The 25,027-nt window shown below is 36.9% G+C and overlaps 1 protein-coding gene across 4 annotated transcripts in view; it reads left to right on the top strand.

Moving 5' to 3' along the window:
* Positions 1-25,027, top strand: part of DISP1 (dispatched RND transporter family member 1) — an 89,854-nt gene that overhangs the window by 60,954 nt on the left and 3,873 nt on the right. For 2 of the 4 annotated variants that reach the window (XM_017812946.1, XM_017812945.1), the window contains exons 3-8: positions 4,524-4,604; positions 11,797-11,826; positions 15,858-15,981; positions 17,225-17,352; positions 17,788-17,885; positions 19,926-20,023. In XM_017812946.1, the coding sequence (XP_017668435.1) occupies positions 4,524-4,604; positions 11,797-11,826; positions 15,858-15,981; positions 17,225-17,352; positions 17,788-17,885; positions 19,926-20,023 (559 nt within the window). The remainder of the gene's footprint in view (positions 1-4,523; positions 4,605-11,796; positions 11,827-15,857; positions 15,982-17,224; positions 17,353-17,787; positions 17,886-19,925; positions 20,024-25,027) is intronic. The other 2 variants (XM_017812948.1, XM_017812947.1) reach the window with 1 other exon arrangement.

Here is a 25,027-nt window from a genome sequence, read left to right as displayed (position 1 = left end):
GAGAAAAAGGAAAGGGAATGTGAAGCCATCTCATGCATCTGAGCCCAAATGTGGGATTCTTTGTTGTGCACATGTGGAGAAAGAGCTCTCCCTGTGACCAAATGAGCTGATTCTTTTTCTTTCTTGAAAATTATTTTTCATATCCATCCCATTTGAGCTGTGCTTTCTCATTTTCACACATTTTTATTTTAGTCTTTCATTATCCCATTATCATTATTTAAGGGGTTTATTCTGTTTTTATTAATTCATTTACTCTTCCCATGATAATTAGTGTGCATTGCTGGCTGTGTAAACAACATGCTGCACTTTGTAGTGCTGAAAGCAAAGGACTGACACACAGAGACCAGAATACAAATAAAAATGCCATTTGTAATTCAGTGGCTGAACACATTAAAAATATCACGCCTAGAAAAATATAAAGTGTGCTTAAAAAAACCAACCCTCATTCGTTGGGTTGTCCAAGGGATCTTTGCAGGCTTTTAATTTTAATAATTAGGCGTTAGTATTTGTCTAGACTTCAGATTGCTTTGAATCAAGTATTTTTGCCATAGGAAAAAGATACTTAGAAGGTTCCTGCTCTGGTCTGAGTGCAGCTGAGTACCAGCCTGGCCATGTTTTGCTCTGCAGGCCCTGCTACTTGCAGGCTCCAGGTTCCATGTGTGGTTGAAGATGAATTTCCTGTGCCCTGTATCCTTCACCTTTCCTTGAACAAAAGAAGACCTCACACATAACCAGCGATCTGCTGGGCCTTTGAACTCGTCTTCAGAAGATGTAAAGCTGATAATATGAGGGATACCATAAAAAGCATGGGGCCTTTCTTTTGTATTGATTGACTGGAAAACCAGCATCAGCTGTGTTCACTCTTGAAAAGAACTAATAGGTGGAAATTTTGAGATTACTTTTAAAACTGAGCATTTGCATACATTTATTTAGAAAAAAGCCCAACCATGGCAGAACAACCAAAATTATGGCAGTTTGTTGGAATGTTTTGACCATGTTTAGTTGTTCTCAAATACTTTTAATTCAGTTGGAGGTTGTAGTAAGGTTCAGATGTGAATGAAGACAACAGTAAACAACAAAGAGCAAAAGTCTAAACTATGTTTGGCCAGTGACCTGATTTTCAGCACTTAAAGAGTTGGGTTTTGAAAGATTTGGGTATTTCTACTTAAAAGTTTTCAATCTTCATTATGATGGGGGAAGGGGCAGAATGAGAAGCATTGACTTTGAAAAGCTGTTTATGAATTGCCATAATTGTCTCTGTCTCTAACTCCTTCCAAAATCACTTGTCCTTCCTCTCTGATGTGTCGGTGTTGTCTTCATCTCCTAGTAAATAATAATAATTGATGTGAATGCTTTTAATTAGTCAGTGGTGCTTAAACAGCAAAAACAAAAACAAAATAAAAACCCAAACACAATGCAAGAGGGAAATACAGAGGGTGCCTGAGCAATTTGGCATTAATTTTGCTACACTAAGATTGCTGTGAGATTTCTGTGCAGGATATCTGCTGAATAAAGGAATCTCTAAAGCCTGGACTATCAATGCAAAATAGAAATGCAATGGTACCACTAACAGATCAGTGCAGGTGAGGGAAGTTATAGGTAGAAATCCTGATGATATTTCAGAGAGCCTGGCCGTTCTATTTGCAAATTAGGATGTGTTTTGGTTTTTTTCTAATAAAATCATAAATAGATGAATGTACTGGACTAGAAGAGCTTACATGCATCACTTCTCCCACTTCTCCCGTATTTTCTATCATGTTAATGGGATACCTTTCCACAAAATTCATGCTTTACACTTCCAGTTTGTAGGCTGTTTAGTTTGTTCCATCAAATGGATGAACTTTTGCTAACTTTTTGCTGAATAGTTTTGATTACATTAAATCTCTTCTATAGCCTGTTTAATCTTGCAGTGCTTTTTTGTTGTCTCAGCTGCAATACTAGAAACTTTAAATGTTCAGCGAATATTCCCTTTTTTTACTTGCTTCTTACTGAGCATACAAAACAAATTTAATGTCAGGAGATACAGACGATAATGTCTCATTATGTATGTACAGGTTTTCATCAGTGCCAGTGTAAGCTGAAGAGCCTTCTTTGTGTAATTGCATACTAAAACCTTTTAAATCTTTTAATTGAGTTGAATATACACTTGTTTTATATCACTTAGAAGTTATGACATTCTAAGTGACTAAATTCACAGATGTTGGAACAGCAGTTCAACACAGAAATATATGTTTGAGGTGAAATACTTTACTAAATTTAGAACAAAGATGCTTAAGTAACAGTGTTTTCATTTGCTGCAAGAGATAACATATGCAGAAAGATAAAAACTATTGTTTGTACCCACAGTAAGGTGAATAATTTGGAGAAATTTTAAGTGCTTTTAGTCTATCTTCAAGCACGCTCTCTGGTCAAAAGAGGTTTTCTGAGAACAAAAATGAACCCCATGGTGACTTACATGCACAAATTCTTACATCTGCACAGGAAGGAAGACTAAAGCATGTACCAGTTGAGGTGTGATTTATGACAGTCTGAAGTCTCCCTACGCCAGACTCAAACTTACATATGCTTAATGTCAGTCATTACTGCCTATAAGAGCATTCGTTTCAGCCTTTGTGGAGAAGTACTGTGATAAAAATAGGCACCCTTGTACATCTCTTTCATTCTTCTTGGTATCATGGGATGGAGTTTTTCTTCTGTGTATATTGTGATTTCTTGGGTCACGTTTATTTCCTGTCTGTCAGAGAAATACAAGATGGGACCATGACCTTGTGTTGCTCCATTCAACTGGGAAGTGTCATAAAAACAGCTTTGAAATAAAATATTTTGAAGGAAGGAACTTTTTGCCAGTAAAAATGCTGAAAACTACTCTAGTCATCATTTAAATCCCAGAATATATCTATTAATTTCACTGTAATTACCAAGAAAAGAAAAAAGACTAATGATTTTATAGTTGTGAAGGATCTTGAAATAATATTAGTCTGCTCCAAATTAGCTGTTGGCTTGTTTTCAAATAATGATTCATGGTGGTATTTTACTAAGCTTTTTTTAATTGTCTTAAATAGTTCAGAACTTTTGTTTAATTTGCCAGGCAGTGCTATATGTGGTTCTGCCCTTAGTGTTTCAGAAGTTAAAGGAATATATATATATATATAGCTTCAATTAAACCTTTTGAAGAAGTATATACTTTAAATTGTGTATAAACTATGCCATTTGAAGCTGGGACAATCCAGCTTAAGTATGTTTGATGGCAGTTTTCTTATTGACAGTTTTGGAGAAGTGTTTAAAAGTGGCTACACTCATCGGAGAAAAGTTTAGGGAAAGAAGAATAAAAGAAAAGTGTTTATAGGATCTGTATTACTTGGCTCCTTGATATGCTGTCAGATTTTCCTACAGAGAAGATGATTTAATTCCTGTTCAAGATCAAGTAGATGCTATTAAGGAAAAGAGCCAGCTTTCCTAGTAATTGATAATATTTACTCAGTTTTTGAAGATGAAAGAGGGAATATGTTAAAAGTCAGTATTGCAAACATGAGTTTCTAAGGAATCTTGAACTGAAGACTTGGTAAGTAAATCCTGGGCTCCTGCATCTATGTCTTCCATATGGAGCAGCAAGGAAAGGGAGAGGGGAAAAAACCAACAACCCCCCCCAGCTTTGGAGATGATTATAGGAGCATTTCAATTTCAAGTCACCTGTATAATATAAATTTATAGCAGTTTTAATTTTAGCATGTAATAAATCATGCAGGGATAGAATAGAATAGAATAGACTATTTCATTTGGAGGAGACCTACAGGGATCATCTAAGCCAGCTGCCTAACCCATTCAGGTCTCACTGAGTTAAAGCATGTTATTGAGGCCATTGTCCAAATGCCTCTTGGGTGCTGACAGGTCTGGGACATCGACCACCTCTCTGGGAAGTCTGTTCCAGTGTTTGTCCACCTTCTCGGTAAAGAAATGTCCAATCTAAACCTCCCCTGGCTCATCTTTGAAGCATTCCCACACGTCCCATCACGGATCCTAGGGAGAAGAGATCCTCAAGAAGCTGGAGAGAGCAGTGAGGTCTCTGCTCGGCCTCCTTTTCTCCAAACTAGACAAGCCCAAAGACCTCAACCGCTCGTCATAGGACATCACTCCCAGCCCTGTTGCTTGACTTCCAAATGAAAATACACACATATAGGATGTCAATATGATTGCATTGACCTTTTGCCATCTCTGATGACTTGATGGAAACATATTATCCTGTTGTAATGTGGCATGAGAAGTTTGTGAATGGGAGATAGCAAAACTACCTGTTACTTTTTCAGAGTGGGTTAATAAAGTTTAATATTGATTTCATAGCAGAGAGGAAATTAATGAAATGTTGGCTTAGTTAAGTATGTGGGGTCTGCCACACTCTGTAGGGTTTTACCCAGTGTGCATGCTGTAGGTCAGAAAGCATACACGTTTATGCTTAAATTTAAATCAGAAATAGAGCAAGGATCACTCAGACAATGATTTTATTGTTTTTAACATCTTCCTTACAGCTGCTTTCCTTGCAGAAAGGCAATGTTATTTGCTCATACTTGCTGTGAACATAGAACAGATGGTCAGTTGGAACTGAAGAGGTAGGTAAGAACATAAGAAAAGGAGACAAGAACCTTTATAAAGCTTGATATCTCAACTATAAAAATGTGAATTCACATCTGTAATACAGTTCCCAAATAGCATATTGATTTTTGGTCTGCATAGTTTCATTTTGCTTAATTTTATGCAAAAGAATAGTCTTAGCAGAAATAATTCATGTGTACAACATTAAGCAAAGCTGCAACATTGACATTTCATGCCTTTTAATGGGATGAAATAGCAGTTAGTTTCAGATCATTTCACCCAGATAATCTAGAGATTAAAAAAATGAAATCCTTTTGGATTATTTTATGTGGAGAAAAAAAACCCTGAAAATTCGTTACATTTCTCCTGCTTTCAGTAAAACCTTAAAAAAGCAACTTTTCAGAAAAATAAATTTTCTGTCATCTTTACAACATCCTTCTGCAATGGGTTGTCCTATTCTTCCTTTAAAGATCTAAACAAGTAAAGCTAAATGCAGGCAAATAAAATGAACACTGCATGTTTAAAAAACAGCTAGATAAAGTTCATGGTTAGAATCAAGGAAAACTGTGCATCAGAGCAAGATATTTAATTGGGAGTCTTGTAAAAAACTTTTTTGGCAACTTAATCCATTGGATTTGTTGTCTGAGTGACTGTAGTGATTGTTAAAATGATAAAGCACATAGGTGTTATATCTGATATAGCAGGAAAAGCTAGCTTCATATTTAAGAGCAATTCAGATTGTTCTCATGGGTCAATGACATTCTGAAAACATGCGGATTTTCTTCCTCTACAGGGATTTAGTTTGTATTGTATGTTCTAATGGAGAATGTACAATATGATGCATATCTTGTTCTATCCTGTAGGGATTTAACTTATCCATGAGTGTAATAATGACAAAACCCTACCTTTTATCACTTCTGGTAACCAGATCTACCAACAAAGGGAATAATTTCCCTCTGGCAAAGTAAAGCATTGAGGTTAAACACCTCATAATCCTTGGACAGGAGAGTCTTTATATTTCTTTTTGGTTGTTTTTTCTTCAGTAAATACAGCTATTTATTGCAACTTAGCATTTTTGACTGAAGTGAATCTTTAAATGAAAAGCAAGAGTGCAAAATTGGTTTATCTAATATTGGCTTTTTAACGATTTTCTTTTTGTATCAGTATGTTCAGGCACCTGTGGTATACAAGGTGATTCAGAAAGAAGATAGATATAGTTTCCATCCTAAAGAGTACACTATTTCACAAATATGCTGTGTGTTTTTATGGTTGTGATATTATTTGTATCAAGAGAAATAATACATTCCTCTTAGAAATACCTACAGGAGGGAAAGTAGAATTAAGATTATGTGAGACTCTCAGTGTTTGTCTGAATTGCCAGAAACTGAAGGTGTTGCACATTTACTGCAATGTCTACAATTTTCATTTACTGTTTTGCTAGAGCAGTTGTCACGACTGCTTCTGCTGCTGTTGTGTGTCTGCAGTACTGTCAGTGATTGCTTTACATGCCTCTGACGCCTTTATGATAAATAGCTGTAATGTATACAGTTATTTTCAAACTTCTGTGCAGCTCAGCACCAAAACGAAGGAGACCAGCCACCTGACCAGTTTTCTTTGAATGATTGTTTGGAAAATTAGGCTTTTCCTAATCTGTCAAGTTGCTGTCAGGAACCATTTCCATACTACCCTTGGGCCTGGGTTTGAGCCCTGAAATTATGGTTGGCTGTCACTGTTCATATCCAAACAACACTGAGTATGGGTCTCAGCTGGATTTGCTAAGGGATGGCATTTATCAGCAGTCAGTACTTTCTGCATTAGAGACCAGTTCCTGCAATTAAATGGGAAAAGACTTTGTACCTTGCAAAGGTGTGTATCTTTTTGAGATGCTTCTAGTCCAGCCAGCTGGGGGTTCCTAATAAACTTCTTGATGGCAGGCAGTGCAATTAGTGCTGGTTCCAGCTGGGAGGTGGTACCAGGGCTGGAAGCTGAGTCAGCTGCAGCAAAACACCAGAGTCAGCTGGATATTTTATATATTATATATGGAGAGCAGCTTTCTGCTTCCCTTATCTGCCGTCTCCCAGGAATGAAACAGAGGAGAAGCACCCATACTGAGTGTTTTAGATTTATCTGATGCTGTTAGTTGTTTCCTCACACCTTAAAATAGGGCACAGCAATCCCAGGCCATGCCTTTGTGCTGCCCCATGTCAGGGTGGTAAACCCACAGGCATTAATTTCAGCTTAAAGTCTAAGTGTCTTGTTGTTCCTCCAAGGAAAAATGAGGAAAAATTCTCTATCCACTCTACATCTACCCACTGTGAAAGAGAAATTAATTACATCTAAGTGACATGAAGTAAATCAGAAATCAAATGTTTAGCTAGGTCAATATCTAGAATTGTAATAGGAATGTCAGGAAGGTGTTGTTTGGATAAGTTAGTATGAAGATATGATTTGGAATGTGTTCATGCCTTTTAACTGACTCTTAAAAAGAAAAAAGGTACTATCAGTGTAAGCAGCAATGTTCCTTTTCAAAATCATATTCATATCTCTTTCAACCTGTTAGGTTATCGATAGCTGCTAACACTTTTTAAAAACTATGGTTGTTCCACAACAGCTAGAAAACTCTCTTCAAAGTATGCCTGTTTTCCTAATTTTCTGTTCATGGAAATGAATAGAAACCCTTCTGCAGGGTTTCTTGCACCCACTAAGGAAGCAGGAGGCATTGATTCCTTGTGGTGTGAGGCAAAGGGCTTACTTAAATTGATACCTGTTTCACGACTGAAGTTTGTGAGGAAAGTGCAAAAGAATGTCTTGGAATGTCTAGATACTTTTATTGTCCTCTGATGTGTTCAGTCTTGTATTTCCCTGAAATGCATTAGATTAATGAAGCACACTGCAAATGCAGTAAATCATCCATAATGTTAAATCCATTTTTAACAGTCCAGTGTTGAGGAACATGTTCATGAAACATTGCTCTGTGCTATGTAATGTCCAGGTGACATGAAAGTTATAGAACTAGGTTTAATAATACATAGGATTTCCACGATTTTCCATTGTAATTCTTGAAATTAAGACCAAACTCCCCTCTCTGATATACCAATCTATTAACTTCCATATGAAAACTGATTCAGTGCTGTAACCAAAAGGAGACATTGGCTTCATTGGGAACCTGAAATCAGGATATTGACCTATGGCACAGCGTGATCCCCTCTAGGAAGCTGTAGCACTAGTCATCATCTTTCTCAGAATGAAAAATATGTAAGGCAATGATATTTTTTATATGTGTGAACTGACCCTATTCAATTTGGTATGTACACAAGGGTACAAATGTTTTCTGTTACCTCACTGTTCAAAATATTGGTAGAAACACGGAGGCTAAGTGCTAATTTAGTCTGAAAAGGTGAATATTAGAGCTGTAGCAGTCCAGTCCAAACCAGTGCCCTGATCCATCCCCCCGATACTCTGTTATTTCCTACAGTAAACTTGCTTATATTACAGCAACCCTTTTAGAGGCACCACTGGTCCTTTTCACCGTGTTGCACAGAAGGATGCTGGTCAACCGAAATACATTTCATATTGAGAAACACCTGGGGGTTTTAACCAATCTGTGTATCTTTTCTTCATGTATTTCTTAACTGTATGATGCTCAGACAAAACTTGCTATTGGGAAAGAACAGGATGAAGCAAAGCATCTGTTGGGCAGGGGCTGATAGTCGCAGTAAATGGTGGTAGAATAGAACCTGTCCCTTTCTTCCCCTTTCCCTTTGCCCCCCTCGGTGCACAGTGTATTAGGTTTTAATCAGTGACTGCAGTTTGTGTCAATAACTTGGTTGTGCTGGTCTGGTCACAAACAACTGTGATTGTCACTTTCTGCTGTCAGGCTTGTGAGAACTGGGTTCAGAGGTAATTTAATACACAGATCAACTTGGCTTTTGTCCCAGCAAAATAATGGAATTCAACATTTCTTTCTCATGAAAACCAATGAGAATTGGTTTTTGTCTGCACTTGTTTTTGGAGGTTAGTGGTGTTATTTAAACTGGCTCAATGAAAGTATAATACTTCAGAAATTAGATACGACAGCATTAATTAAGTGGGAAAGATCTGGTTTTGCCATGCATTTCTGTATTTTAGAGCATAACTAAAGAATTTTTGGGGCATAGTTTTCAGGGATAACTTTTCCTATCGACCAATATAATAGAGTCATCACAACAGCTGCAAGGAATTGGTTACACTGCTGGAATTCACCCGGGTGTACACAGGTTTTTTCAATGCATGCTTTTCGAAACAAAACAGTTTGATAGCAGGTGTGACCTTTAACCCTCCCTAACTTTGAAGAACTTAATCATCATCATTTGTTCAACACTGAATATATTTTGCAGGTGGAGGAAACAGAGGGGAATGTAGTTTGGGTTTGATGGGAAAGGGGGAGGATAAGGAGTGGTTGTGTTACTGGTAATTTTACTCCTTTTGTGTAAACCAAATTAGGCAAAGTTATTTTTTGAAAGTTCTGTCTAAAACAAATTTTACGTTCTGTTTAGAAAATCTGTTTTGCCAGATCTCAGTTACAGAGATGTATTTGAAAGACAGGGTAAAGCTTGAAAAGAGAGATTTAAAACATGCCTATCCACTAGGAATTTGCATACAGAAAGGGCTGGGAGGGCTGTGTAGAGTGAATATACAAGATACATTGAGAAGATGTCAGCATCATCCCTGGAGTGTTATCAGTTACATGTTGGTCCTTTCCAATAACTTTGTCTTGCCAGCTTTGTGGGGACCTCAGATGAGATTCTGTACCTCGCTGTCTGAGCAAAGCCTTGAGTTATCACAGAAACCTTTATACAAGTCAGCCTGATTGCAAAGCTTGTACTAGCTGTTGTCCTTGGGTGGCTGTTGCATGTGCCACACTGTTGTCTGGTGTTGTTGCTCATGACAGGGCCCATTATGACACAGATGAAAACAGGACTCACTGTCAAAAGTGACTGAGCATATTTGGAAATTCAGATCTTTACAAATAAATTCTAGAAATTCATGTTTGAACGACAGTAAATATGTCTGTTCATATTTCTCTCTCATCTGTAAACCCAAGAGTCTGTGCTGCAGTTACAAAAATCTGTTATACCCAACTCTGTAGCTTTACCTCCTTTTCCATGGATATGTGGAGGCACACATTCAGTTTGTGCTCTGCATTGGTGCTGAATTACTGCATGAAAGGGCTTGTCTGTTCAAGCTTTTCATACAACATCCTGTTACTGATAACGTCAGATTCAAGTTTAGTGAGTTCTGACTTCAGTACCTAGTTTCTTACAGTCCAGTCTAGCCTTAGTTGAGAAAAGCTGATTTTGTGGTTGAGGCTGTAGATCAGATGGCAAACAGTCCCTTGAACTTGCCACAACATCTTTTTAGGCTCAGGCAACTTCCTGTTGCAAAGCCGTTTCAGAACTCTGTTTGGGTTTCTGTACATTTTGGCTGCTGCTGAGTCTGTTGTTCTTGTAGTGGTACCAGAAGTTTTTGGCATCAGGTGAGAAATTGGGTATGGTCAGTACCTCTGAAGGTCAGATTTGTGCATCTTGGACTGGCAGTCTGAGGGTTAGTGACATTTCATAAATTTAATCTTCACTTTTGTGGCTGGATTTAACAAAGGATCTTTGTCTATACCTTTCCCTAATCCTTGAGTTACTGCAACTGCAGATTGGTTATTCTGCTTTTCTCCAGCTTCCACATGGCTGCAAGGAGCAACTCTTAACTACTGTGCAGTACCTACAGGCATGTCCCAGTTAACAGCTGCATAGGGTTGGAGCATTTCCAAACAACAGTGAATTACAGCTGATAGAGATTTGCTTTTATAGAAATCTTATTTCGTACAGCGGTTCTCAATTGCATTTCCATCACACTTTTGCTATCCTGTTATTTAGCAGTGCTTTGAATCTGTATCTGAAGTGGCCTGTTGCTGCATAAAGAGCTGGTTTGCATTGGATTGTACTTTTTGTTTGGTGTAACAGCATTGTGTTTCACAGGTTCAGATTTCTGTGGATTATTTCACCTTCATCTTACAGTAGCTCAGAGTTAGAGATAGATAGAGTCTGAGCAGTCCTCACACCTGGTGTGGGCATGGTTGCAGCTACCTTGAGATGATTATACCAGAGTGTTTTGGTTCTCTTGGATGAGGATTTCAACCCAATTTGTTGAATCTTGTACTTTGAAGGACAGCAAATTTATTTTCTGTGTACTAAATTAAGCTTTTCTGAAAATCTCTGAGGAGCCTGAGGTTTGAACTGTTATTCTGGTGGTGTGAAAGCATACAAATCTGTGCTTTTGGCAACCTCAGTGTAAAATTACTAAGTGATCTGTTTTATGCAATAGCTTTTTCTTTATTCATTGCTTTCTGTACTTTTTTTAAAGGAGTAATATTAAATATGTCTTTGGTGGTGAGACAAGTCCATAACTTAACTGAAGGCATAGTATGGTTACCTCTTTGGAGTGGTTGTACATTGCAGTCGTAGACAGGAAGTTCTTGAAAGGACTTGCAAATTCTTCGTGGAAGTTTTTTATTTTAAGTGAAATATATGTGAAACTTGCTGATCCAATAGCTAACAAAATGAAGTCCTCACTGAACTGCTAGATAAGAATAATTTTCACTTGGATTTGCTATCTCCTCATCAAAATAATGTTAGATTTTTAAGAAATAAGAAAAACATGCATAAAAATTATTTTAGAGAGGTACTCTTTGTCATTATATTTCCTGTATTATGGCAAAACAGAATTTATGGCCAAAATAATTTTTCATAATGGAATTACAAAGGTCAATTAAGAAGGTCTGTGGATTGCAAAGTCAGAGCAGGGGGTTATGGTTGTCTGTTCCCATCATGTGCAAACTTTGTCACGATTTTCAATGGTACTGAAGTTTTACCATGTTACTTTATTTGGTCTCTTGTTGAAAACTGGAAAAGCCTCTGGAATAGTAATGCCAAAAATCAGCTGCATAAAATTCCACTTTTGAAAACCCAGCTGTCTGTAGCAGTAATTATTCTCTGAATTACTTGTTTGCAAAGACTCAATTGAATATGATTGTGGGCCTTTCAAAATAATTCGTATTCCAAAATATCTGATATTTAGCATTCATTTGCTTATCCATGTATGGGAAGAATTAAACAAATTGGTAGATGCATGCATATTTCATATATTTTCAATTACTCTCTTTTTTCCTCCTTCTAGGCCAGCCAGACCATTCAAGTTACCAAAAAGGTAAGGTCCAGTGCTGTCACACGTGAGGTTTGCAGAATGTTATTCCCCGCACAATGCAAGAATAAGGAATATTCAAAGAAAATAATAAACAATCAAATTAAAACAGATTTTAAAAGAAAAAGGTACTTCTTTATGCAGTGGGTAGTGAATTTCTGAAACTGCCACGGGAGACTGTGGAGGCAGGTAGCATCAGCAAGGCCAAACAACATTTAGGAGAATTGATCTACAATGGGTCCCTAAATAAACACTGGAAGAAAGAGATGGACAAGTTCTTTAACTTCCCTAATTGTAACACATCTGTGAATTCTGGAGGAGCAGGAAGGGGATAGAATGCAGAAGGTGGCCAAACTCAGGTGCTCTATTTATAGAGAGACAAGCAGTCTCTTCATTAATACTGGGCCAGAATTTAAAAACCTGTGCAGATTTCAATGCTTCTTGTTTTCATCTATTTAATGGCATTTTTATTCCAATCTGTACCATTCTCTTTGTGTGTATGTACACAAGCATGAAAACTCCATGCCTTGGTACTTTTTTGATTAAGGGCTACTCTGAGAAGTGGCTTGGCTGTATCATCAATAATGATAAATCAACCTGACAGACAAGTTCAGAAAATTTCATCATAAGAGTTTTTTCTTCTTCTAAAGCCAGAAGCCCCATGCAATCAGGAGCACTAGGTTTGGATTGTATATGCTCTGAAGAATGGCAGGGTCATAGAAAGTAACAGAGCAACGTGTCTAAAGCTGTCAATGCAACAGCAATGGCAACAGGAAACCATCTCAAGTGAAAATATATTAAAAACAATCCCTCATTAAGATTTGCCTTCAGTAAAGAACAGGGCTGTTTGTTAAGTACCTGTTTTGGGTTACATAAATCTATGTGTTGCTATGAATTCAGTCACACAAATATCTGTTGCTCTAGTGACCATTTTACAATACAGACACTTTATATGGTACATTTCTGTCTCTATATGAGGGTGGGTAGTGGTTTAAGTTGAGTACATCTGCATACAGGTGCTGATTTGAAAAGTTGAACATTAGCCATGCATTATACTGTAGCTTAAAATGGGAAGGAAAACTAAACAATATCTTCTGTGCCTTCTCCTTCTGAAGAAACTGTCTGAGGTCTTGGATCACCCTGGGGCAAATTGCTTGAAACCAGTGGTGCTTTTAGTGGTGCTAAATAGCTGAGATAAATACAGATTGAATTACTGTATCTCCTAAGCGTTTTGAGTTAATTAAAACATTAAGAAAAAAACAAAACCAAACCAAACCTTTTTTAAGTGTGTGAAAAACATCAGGAGGCAATAAATCAATGAAAGCTATATGCATTTTAATGGTATGATAGCTAAAAGTTGTAGTACCATTCTAACAACTAGACTGAAAGAAGGGGCAAAATGGCATAAAGAATGATCTTTCAGTCAGTGTCAGACTTAAGAGAATTCATCATTCAGTGCTTGAGTAGTTTGGAGGAGGAAAAAAAAGAGAATTAAGGTATCACTGTGGCTACATGTCTGAGTCATTACACAACCAAACAATAGTTTTAATTAGGCATCAAAAAGCAGTAGGTGTTATCTTGATTTAGAAAAGTGCTAAAGGATGTGCTTAGCACTAAGGATATCCTTTCTGAATGTGATTCCTCGACGGAGGAATTGATGTAAGCATTTTCCTCTTGGACTCGGGCATTTTCAGGCAAGTGGTCATTTACGCAGAACCAGGGCAGTGGCTTACTTTTCATGGAGAAAAGAAAAAGTAATTAAGCTCATTTTATGGCTCTTTAATGGGTGCAAAATAACTGCCATCTGTTCAGCCACGTACAGTGGGTTGGGGTTGAAGCTGGTTATAGGCAACTTGGTTGGAACCAGAGCCCTCAGCAGCACCAAACAATGCTCAGACAGGTAGAATTTAGTGTGGCTAATCCTTTTTGTCAGCTCAGGTCAGCTTTGCTTATCTGAATTTCAGTTTGTGATACAAGAAATAGGACAAATTTGCAGGTGTAAACAAGCACTTACTGTTTCCAGTTTGTGGCTTATTATCACATTAAACACTTTACCTAGGACATAGTTTCTTTTACAGCTAGTGACTGAAAGAATTTAACCAAATTAAGAGCTGCTCAGCTGAGAGTAGAAGTGTAGAGACAACATGTCAAAGTGGTAAATCTGGCACTAGTGACGAATAGGAAAATAAATCTTTTGGGTATGACTTTTATGACTGCAGAGCAAATGTCTGTAATAGCTAGTCAGTCTAGCTTGGTGTTTATGAAAACATTTAGTCCTATAAATAGGAAAACTCTCTTAGGTCATTTACTTCCCTTCACTTCTACTTTGTACAATTGCTCATTTGGAAAGCTGCCCCATTGTGATTCACTTTAATAAAAACTTTAACTTCAGATTGCTTTTCAAGCCTTTACTAATTAACCTCTTGTGTGAGAATGTAAGAGTTATTTCATTTTTGCCTAATAGGAAATTGAGATACACCCAGTGCTTTGGACTTCCTTTCTCCTTAAAGCTGCACTTAGAGCCCTATATGTGCCTATTTCCACAAGCTATGGAAAGTCAGCCATAAACTTCCTCACTGCTGTGGATTTTACAGTTAGAATGTTGGGAAAACATTGCTGGAGTGAAGAGATGGCCATTGCCTCCCTCTTAGCAGCAGGACAGAAAAATTCTGTAGAGCTGGTAGTTGCACTGTGATTAGCTAATAAGTTGCTCTTAAAACTGAAAAAGAGCCATGATCTTTTAAGACAGTAGAAATAACTAAAGGATAAGTAAAGCTATAAACTTTCATGTTACACTGCTTGTAAGTTGAGGAGGGAGTAAGAGTGTAGATCTTCTTGATCAATATTTAGTGTGTACAGAGACCATCCGTATAGAATGATTCATAGCCTATAATTATTTTTCTAATGTCTTTTAAACTTTATGGGACTTCCTGTACTCTCTTTACTTTAGACAATGTTGTTTTTGAAACATAAACTCTACGAATTCAAGTCTTTACTGTAAAAAAATTATTTAGAAATTAAGATTTCTGGATATCAATTTCTGATACTTTTCTGTGAATTTAACAAAAATAAAAATATTTTACAAAATTAATGAAAGTTAGATTTGCATATAAAAATTCTTGCACTCTTAAAATTTAGAATGAACTAGGTGTTAAAATGGAAGGATGTATGTTATGCTAGAAGACCTGATAGCTAATGCTGATTAGTTTATGTATTGTGTTGCTGCTCCCTCGCATCTTTGAATTGACAAGAGATTTCATGGATCATTAGTATGTAGGGCTTGAGTATTTTTTTAATGACTGTTGTAAAAATAGGGGAAATGTTTTCTTTTGGGTTCTACTTTAAAAGTGATTTTTTTTTCTCTCTGATTTTTTTTCTTTAAAATGCTTAAGTTTTCAAAAAAGAAATAGTGATGTCTTTCTATCATTAAATTTTTAACAAAGTATCTAGTTTTAGTGATCCCCAATCATGGATAATATCCATGCCAAACATAAAGTTAAGGAAAAAGTATTTATATGAAAAAAATTGTGTTTAATCTTAAGCAACAGTTTTCAATTCACATTATTTTGGGGACATTTTTTTGTGTAAAAGTATTTTATGTGAATTATTGCTGTGGCAGTTTTAAATGCTGAACATGTACTAAACAACAGAAATATCTATTTTAGTCCACAGTTAATCATCTTTGTAGCAGGACGTAGAAGATCTAAGATAAAGCCTGCATTTTTGTCAGAATCCTGAGGGGAAAAAATAATAGTCTGATATGAAAAGCTTTCTATATAAAAATAGAAAGCTTTAAGGAGATTTGATAGAAAGGTGGAGGGGGGTTTTACTTTAAAAAAAAGGAAAAAAACCCCAACAAATGTGTGGAAAAAATGTTTCCTAATGGCTTCTGTCCATTAGTGATAGCCAGCTTAATTTCCTGTAAGAGTAACAAAGAACACAGGTCAGTATTTCAACACAGCTCCTTGGAGAAGTGTGAATTAATTTTGTGTATAACTTTCATTTCCGTAACATCTCTCTCTGCCCCTCTCCCGTAGCTATGCCGCGCTAATCGCAGACTGGCCCGTGGTGGTCCTGGGCATGTGCACCGTGTTAATTGTGGTGTGTGCCCTGGTTGGAATATTAGTTCCAGATCTTCCAGATTTCTCTGATCCACTGCTCGTAAGTAAATATTAATCAATAAGTATTTTCTGTTTGCCGTTTTTTCAGTGATGCCAGGAAACAGCAAATGCAAGTACAGCGGTTGGTGGATTCCTCTTGAATTGAGATCTGCCCAGAGAGAAAAACTGAGCCTTAGTATGCCTGAAAAAGTTCCCTGTACTATGAATCTGTTTGGGAAACAATTTACAGAGAGACTCAATTGGTAGTGAGCTTGCAGAAGCAATTTCTGTCCAATGAATCCATGAAAAAAATTAGTTGTTAAAGACCCTTGCAATTCCTCTAATTAAAAAAGAAAAAAGTATGAAATCTTGAGATTGGAACAGCAAATGGTGGTACAAAGCAGCAGTGGCCATGAGAGAGTGTTATCCACTAGTTTAAATTCTCTCTGCATTTTGGTATTGAAAGGTCACATGTCCTTTAGCAGAACTGCTGTAGATTGATAATGTAAATGCATCCCAGTTTTCGATGTACGGCACAGTACAACACAGACCATACGTTCTAAATCAGGTTTCAAAGAGTGAGGGCCAGTATTTAAGGAAAGGGCATTCCAATGGCCTTCTGGGGATGAAATGATATCCGTATTGGAAAGCTAAACGTAATTTTTATCAGATTCTATTAAATACTGAGCTCATTTCTTACTTTTCCTGAACTGTCTTACCCAGGAGTAACTTTCAGGACTTTTTATTGAAAATATTGCATTTAATTATTAACTTCAAATAAAAATATACTGTTCCTATAAGTTGTTATTTATAGGATAGTATGTATATCTGTACATGTCCATATGTAATGGATATTTCTTGAAAACAGTCAAGTTGTTAAAATTGTTTCAATGCCACTTTTAAAATTAGGTAAAGATTTGACTTACTCTTGGAGGAATAGAGCAGATATACTTTAGAGTTCTTTAATCATATTTAATCAATAAAGAGTGATAATTGAGATAATGAAGAGGACTTTGTAGAACGCCCTTACTCTGAAAACTAAGTGTTGAACATTTGGTAGACTAAATCATCTCTTCTCGGGGAGAGAAGTAGTACGTGCGAGAATTCTTAATCCCTCGTCACTCTATACAGTCAGTCATTATTTTGTCTGACCTGTCATAAAGCATTTTACCTTTAGAAGTAGATGCCTGGAGTAATTATGCTTCATAATGAAAACTATCCATCACTTTGATCGTGTTTCCGCTTTCCCGTTTGAGCTAAAGAATGAAAACTATTAATGGAATTTTGTGATTTTCTCCTCTTAGGGTTTTGAACCAAGAGGGACAGCCATAGGACAGAGGTTGGTCACATGGAACAATATGGTGAAAAACACAGGGTACAAAGCAACACTTGCAAACTATCCTTTCAAATATGCAGATGAGCAAGCTAAAAGGTAGGAATTTATATTTTAAATGTATTTTATTTTACTACTGTTTTTTGTTTGTGCGTAGTACTTGCACTGGTACCCTCAGAAGTTAATATATGTACTTCCACTGATTTCAATAAATATTGAGTCTGATCATCTACAATTCTCAAGGCCTTTCAAATCAGGCTAGATATTTCCCATCGCAAACTCTTAAAAGGTGTTTAATTTTAGTTTTCTCTTAGAGTTATGGGTATTTTTAGAACTAGACTCGATGTCATTTCCTTCAAAGTCTCTCAATTTAAAGAAAAAAATTAATGTTTCAGTTTTTGTATATCAAAGGCACATTGGTAAAAATATGTTTTATCATATGTAAGAGCTGTTAAGGTGTGTGATGTGTTTGGATGCTCCTTCTTTTAACAATTTCTTTGCTAAGTTAAGGTAAAACTATTTATTCTGGTTTAGTCATCAAGATGACAGATGGTCAGATGATCACTATGAAAGAGAAAAGAGGCAAGCAGACTGGAACTTCCACAAGGATACCTTTTTCTGTGATATTCCAAGTAAGTGAAAAAATGATGTAAGGAACGTTAAAAACTTCTGTCAGTTGAATGTTTTCTGAACTCTTCTATGGATTCTATGCCATGTAGGAAAATATTTTTTGTTTAGCATATATGCACAATAAGCACTTTCTTTCTGTGTGTGGAACTCTTGAGAAAATTGTGCTGAAATGTTCTCTTGGTTCTTCCTCGGAAGCAATTGTATTTACTTAAAGTGCTTCCTTTAAGTGTTTCCATTTCCTGTAAAGAATTTTATTAGTTCTTGGTGATGCTGATCATTGTAAAAGCAGTGCTTTGTGTGTGACTATAGAGGTAGAGCTTAATTCACTTTAGGGAAGAAGTTGTGTTTATCTGTGCCATTAACTTAGTTCTAGAAAACCTAAATCAAAGTACTTTTCCTCTGTAGATCTGAAAAGACATCCACTGATCATCTTGTAGAGAATTTGGGGATTTGTTTAGGGGAAAAAAAGTGCACACCAAAAAAATCCCTAAAAGAAACAAAGATAAAAAATCCCCACCTTAAAACACTGGGGGCTTATGAAGCTGACCAAGTCAAACTAGAGGACAAAAAAAGACAAAGAAATCTATTGACCTTTTACAGGGCATACTGCAGAACTTTGATAAGTCCTGTTCTGGCAGAGAGCATGCATTAGCAGATGTAGATCTTGCCTTTGTTCATATAACGACTTGAGCTCTTTTGCGGCAACTTCCATATGTGAGGACTGATAACAGAGCACAAAAACATAATTGTGAAATTGTTTATATTCCTTGATCTAAGAGAGGGATGACCAGTGAAAACTGGGGTGAAGAACAGATTTTATTTTTTTTTTCAATTACAGTATGGTCTTATATTTAAATGAGAGGCTGTGAGCAAGGTCGTCATTTCTGCTCGTGTGAGCAGAACCGAATTAGACTGAGCATATCATGAGTAAGGAAGAGGAAATGTACTCGAAACTCTGCTGAGCATTAACTGCAACTTGAAGGAGAATTAACTCCTCTTATCCTGCCTGCTGTTTCTGCACAGTCTCAGTCTCATTCTTTCCACTGCTGTTTCTGTGTAGTCTCAGTTGTGACAGTCATGAAGGAATTGTGCTTCTATGGGAAAATTTACCAGTCCATTATGTAAAGAAAACAGTTGATTTCCTCTTGACCCATTTTTGTCATTCCTGGTATCTTTCTTTGTCTGCTCCAGGATCTGCAGATTTCAGTTCCGATCCTAAAGCATGGTCTGACATCATAAAGCACAACCCCCAAGTCTTTTCATTACAGTCTTGTGGAAGGCAAAAATTCTGCAGGTTCACAGCACTGGAAAAAATTAAGCCTTTTGGTTTTTTGGAATCTTTTAATTAATATGATAATGTTTTTTAACCCAAAGTACCATACTGTGTTATGCAGAACCATATATTTCTGTTTCTGAAAATCTCTTTCCCTCGTGAGCTATGCATTCAGATCTCACTGCCACTAAGTAATTATTTCCCTTCCTAAAAGCTGTCTTCTGATAAATGAGATTTAATTTGTAATTTAAGCTCTGTGTGTCTAAACTGTGGAATTCTTAAAAATGGCCTCAAGGATATCGCAACAATTTCCACTCCAGTCATTTGCTTCTAAAGCAAAAACATTCTTGTAGAAACAGCTTTATAATTATTATTTATATTCCTAAATGACTTACTAAATCAGCCTTTGATTACTATTATCAGCGTACTGCCATTATGCTGTGCCAAGAATTTCATAGTTTGCTGATTAGATCTTTTGATTTTTATTTGTTTGTCATATTTCAGAAGATAGTTTGCTTGAATAGAAGTCTGTAGAGCTTCTAAGTGGTATATAGTATTGAAGATGCCGTATTTACTATAAGCACTTTAAGGAAATAGAAACTTTCATGTGGAGCGAGTCTTAGAGATAAATAGCTCATCTTGAAAAGAAGGTGAATTCCCATGACCTGACAAAGATTTCATCTGTGTCATTTGAACAGTGGGGTTTTACCTCAGCCTTTGATACCAGGCACACCCAAACAATCAATAAACCCCCCTGTTGTAATTTCAGGTGATCGCTATTCACGAGTGGTGTTTACATCAACAGAAGGAGAGAATTTATGGAATTTGAATGCAATTAAGTCAATGTGCAATGTAGATAACTTGAGGGTAAGTAAATATGGCATTTAATTTGTTTAACTTGCAGATATGGAGCATGTATTTGAAATTTTGTTTTGCTGCCCGTTGCCATCCAGCATATGAGAGGACTTCACATTGTTCCCATCCTGTCAAACAGTCAGTCAGCATGCAGGCAAAGTTAAAAAACAATTTTCAGTTTGTAAATCAGAGTACATAGGGGGATTTCTTTGGTTTTGCTGCTAATAACATCCAGAATGGGGTAGAGGAGGGTTGCTTCAGGAGTTTTTTTGCAGAATATGGACTGTTAACATTCGCTATGTGTTTCCTCATAGAATATAATTCCATGGAGTTTTGTTATTGTTTCCCAGCAAAAAATTAATTTTGCTTGCTTTTTCACCTTCAGGTGAACTAGCTGCATCCTCATAGCATATGCAGTTTTCTCTGACTCCCAGTGGGGTCACTCAATTTTTTTTCTCTTAGTTTAGAATGGAGATCATGTGGATATCAACAGAACATAGATACAGTAGCTAGAAATATAGCCCACTTCATTAGATGTGGATAATGATGCGTACAGAGAAATATTAGTTTTCTCTTCAGAACTGAGGACGTGAAAGACAACGTTTTGTCATTGTCTGTCTGGCCCCGTGTATTTTTACTTGACTTTCCTTGGTTTTGGTACCCTGCATAGTCAAAATAACCTTTGGAATAGCCAGGTTCAGAGGCTATTGTACAGCCAGCTTCTTTTACATGTGTTACAAAGTAATTTAGCACTCTGATTGAAATCAATGTCCGGTTTTGACTGAAGGAAGTTAACTGACAAAGGCTGAAATAAAATAAGCATCCAGATAGTACATTTGTAAAATATAAGCTTGTCACTTGCTGGAGTGAACTCCTTTGAATTGCTGAGTAGCCGTGAACTTTTGCATTGGCAAATCTGCATGGAAATAAAGCAATATGGTTTTCTTCTGTTAATATTGATGTATTTATTTCCATTTTTTCCTCCCTCAGAACAAAAGTAATCATAAACAAATCCATATTATACCACATTTATTTAATGAGGATATTTTCATTATTAGATTTGTTTATCATTGCCTTTTAGACAACTGTGTTAATTTAGCAAATTTCCAAATATTTTCCCTACAACAGCTGTCGTTTGCTTTGTTAAAACATTGAGCTGTAGTGAAACACTGTGTAATGAATCTCCCTTGCACTCTGCTGACAGGCATTTTGTCCTGGTTGGCCTCACTTGGTGGAAGTCGGTTTTGTCCTCATGTCCTCATGAAGTGTTCCTTATTTCCCCATCAAAGATTACTGCACTGACAGGATGGCTCATGTGGTTGTTCTGTATCTCTTTTGATCAGAATGAGCCAGGTGAGAGCAAAGTACAGTATTTAAACTAACCCAGCTCAGTTTTGCATGAACTGAGTTAGGGAGTAATCATACTGCCAGTTCCATCAGGAGATTCAGTGGAGTAATTTACAAGGGTGAAAACTGAGAGTTAGGGATGAGATACTAAACTGTTGAAGTTTAGTAACATAGGCAGCTAATGCAGGTAAATCCCAGGTAGTATAGGTCATTGCAAAGCAATGCAGTCTGAATTAAAAAACCATAATAATTGTATTTAACAGAAGACAGTTAATTACATCTGAAGAATAATCTCTGTGATGATTGCATTACTCTTGAGGAATTTTTCTTTTGTTCCTCCCTGTATGCACACTTTGATAATAATGTATTATTTCAAACACCGCTTTGCTTTCTGAGGGAAGGATGAAACTACTTTACTTCAAAAAGAAAGCACCACACATCTTATATCCATAAAACCAGCTCTTCCTTTGAAATAAGAACACTTCAGAAAATTAAATTTTGCCTATTTCATCTACATCCACAGTTGTGTAGATATTTATAGAGGAAATTGTTGCAAATAATGTTTCTGTGGATCTTTATTTGTAATTTACTTGTAATTTACTTCAGCATATAGTAATTGAATACCACAGCTGAGCAGAATAACAGGGCCTCATGATAGCAACATTGATTTTTAGCTAGTTAGTTTACAAAACAGAGTGATATGGTTAGGTTTTGCAATCATTGTTGGTCTGCGTATGTAAATTTATAATAAAAATTAGATATTCAGGGCTCAGAAAGGGCTGAGGCTTTTTTCAGAATTTCTTTTTTAAATGCTTGTTACTTTAAAATAACATTTTTAAATTATTTAAACACTTTCTAACAGTTTCCAAGGACTTTTAACACTTCTTAGAACTCACAAAGTGCTGTGCTATGCCCCACTTGTGAATGCTGAGTTCTGGTAGCAGCCAGTCCCTAGGGAGGATGCTGACTTGCACTGCAGTGATCGGAAGAAATCTATGACTCCAGTGACCTTCTGGTCTTATGAACTCTCTTGTGACTGTAGTTGTTTTTGCTGTTGAATTCAAGCTTGCCTAGTGCCACAGTTCTGTTGAAATAAGTGGCAGAGCTTTCTCTGCCCAAAGATGGGAAAATCAGACGCTATTTTCTGCAAATCCAAACCTTAGAATTTGTATATTTTTCTGATGATAAGCAGGATTTCAGCATCAAGCTTTAGCATGGAACTAACAGTATATCCTCATGTGTTAATTGTATTCCCATCTGCTTGTAGCTGTTTTGACTATTATGTTTTACTGACACTTAGGGGCTCCATCCTGCAGCTGCTCAGCATATGGTAGTCCTATAATCTTTATGGAAACTCTATATACAAAATAGTTACAGGAGGTGCTCTAACTTTTTACTAGTTGAATAAGAAGAACCTTTTTTTTTTCACCTGTTAATTGCAGAATGTTTTCCCTATAAACCATAAACTGTTATTTTATAAGCTTCAAAGACTGTGTGTTATCTCTTCAGACTGCTTCCCCAAAACTGTGTATTTGTGAATGTCTGTTACTGCAGAGATCCATTTGGGCAGATCTGCCCACAGATGCAGCATGTGTGCAGGTTGCACTGCTTGGTTTCCTCACTTGTTCCAAAATAAATTAAAATGTTGCCAGTGGCAGACCATGCCTGGCAACAGCAAAAGGACCTTTTCAGTTCTTTTGGATCACCAACAAAGCTCAATGCTACAACCTATTAACATTTTACGTAGTATTTTAATGAGCTATCAGGAGCTAAATTTTGTATTTTAATTTCTAATTTCCAGCTGCCAGCTCATGTTACTTTATCTTTGGCAGCAATTACTTCAGCAGTGGATGTTTATGGCCTGCAGCGAGTGTTGAAGAACAGTATATATACCTCATTGTCCCATCTTGAACTTGAATACATAGAGAAGACAATACAAACCTTTCCTCCCAATTTGCCTATTATGTCCTCATAGGACTAACCTGGAGATGTGCCATGAAAAACACAGATATGCTATTCCAGTGCTTCCTTTTATTTAGTAGGTTGTTCAGTTTTTCCTGAGTTTGCATGTGTGAGTGTTTTTATCTGGAAACAATCAAATGTGAATTATCCTGTTTTTTGAGAATGCCAGTTTGTTATTGTTCAGAAACTGGTTGACAAAATTTAGTCCATATTAAAGCTTTTATAACTGCCGTGAGAATCCCCAAGTGCATTTTGTGTGCATTATGAAGGATTGCTAATAATAAACCTGCGCAATTTTACAGAAGAAAAAAAGAAGGAAAAAAAAAAGAGACTGTGGTTTACTTCAGTTCACCTAAATTTAAGGCATACATAGATAATGGTTTCAGGGCCCAATCCTGTAAACTGAAGCACATGGCTGTGTTAACATGATTGTACTAATATGTGTAACTAATTCTGTGTAACTTGATGAAGGCTGAACTTTTACATACGTCTGTATACATATTAGGCTACATAAGGACTAATTCTACTTTGTCCCATGTAACAGGCTGCAAGTTCTGTTTTTTAACGTTTATGTTCCTTGTGCCCTACCAAGATTGAGTTTTTTCAACTTGAGAAAATTTCCCTTATCTAACCTTGCTACTTAAGAGTTTCACTTCTGTTTTACTGATTCAGTTTTGCATAGAAGTGCCTTACGGTGATTTAGCTAAATCATGCTTTTACTGACTTCAGCTAAGTCTGGAATATTCTTGAAGCAGAAGAAGAATATCCCCATAAGGGATTAACACTCGTTCAGTTCAGGAGAGTCCTTAACGAAGATGTTAAAATTGCTATCGTCTCTGTAAAGCTCTGGTAGGAGTTCCTGACATTTGGGCAGTCGCTTGAGTTGGCAACAGCAGTCCTCCCCCATGTCCCAGCTTTACCCTCTCTGCACTTGCCACTGGTGTCTGCTTGTCCCCATGACTTCTCTGGCCTTGCTGCTGCTGCTGCAGCTTCCTCCACTCCACTCCTGAGTCAACTCTTTGGACTTTGTCCCACCACGGGTGCAGCATGCAGAGACATGACTGTTGTCTCTGTGCATCAGGGCTTATTTTGGGGTTCTTCGTGACAGTGGAATTATCTTGTGCTTTGGAAATCCTGCATGACTTAGGGATGTTCAGTGCCTGGGTGGCAGGCTGAGCAGGTTGGGGGCAGTGTCTGTAAGCAGCACAAGAGCTAAAAGAGAGTCATAAAGTCAGGGTTGTAGAGGAGAGGTCAGGTGATGGAAGTCGTCTGTCACATCCTTTCTTTCTGGATGGTAAGTCTCCTAGGAACTTCAGGATATGATTCCAAGCAGAATGAAACTTCACTGATTTATGGCTGATTGGTTATTTTCAGGAATATAGCATGAGATAACAGAAGAGAATTAACTGTCCTCAGTCTGGAAAGGAACAAAATACCTCAGCGCATCTTCAGACAATAGAAATACAATACTCTTAAAGCTTGTGTCAATTCTGTGCCACTGTGATGAGTTACTGCTGTTTTAGTCTGCTGCATGTAAGAGGATACATATCAAAAACAATGTGTGTGGAAATAAGAATTTAAAATGTTAACACAGAAGGACCGTGAACTGCATTTTCATAATTTTCGGTTGGTTTTGTGGGGGTTTTGGGGGAGAAGTAGGGGTTGGATTGGGTTGGTTTTTTTGTTTGTTTGGAGGTTTTTTGTGAG

This window comes from Lepidothrix coronata, unplaced genomic scaffold, assembly GCF_001604755.1.
Source record: "Lepidothrix coronata isolate B3197 unplaced genomic scaffold, Lepidothrix_coronata-1.0 Scaffold38, whole genome shotgun sequence".
NCBI lineage: Eukaryota > Metazoa > Chordata > Aves > Passeriformes > Pipridae > Lepidothrix > Lepidothrix coronata.
The sequence above is the reverse complement of the archived record's forward strand: the minus strand, read 5'-3'. Positions and strand labels throughout refer to the sequence as shown.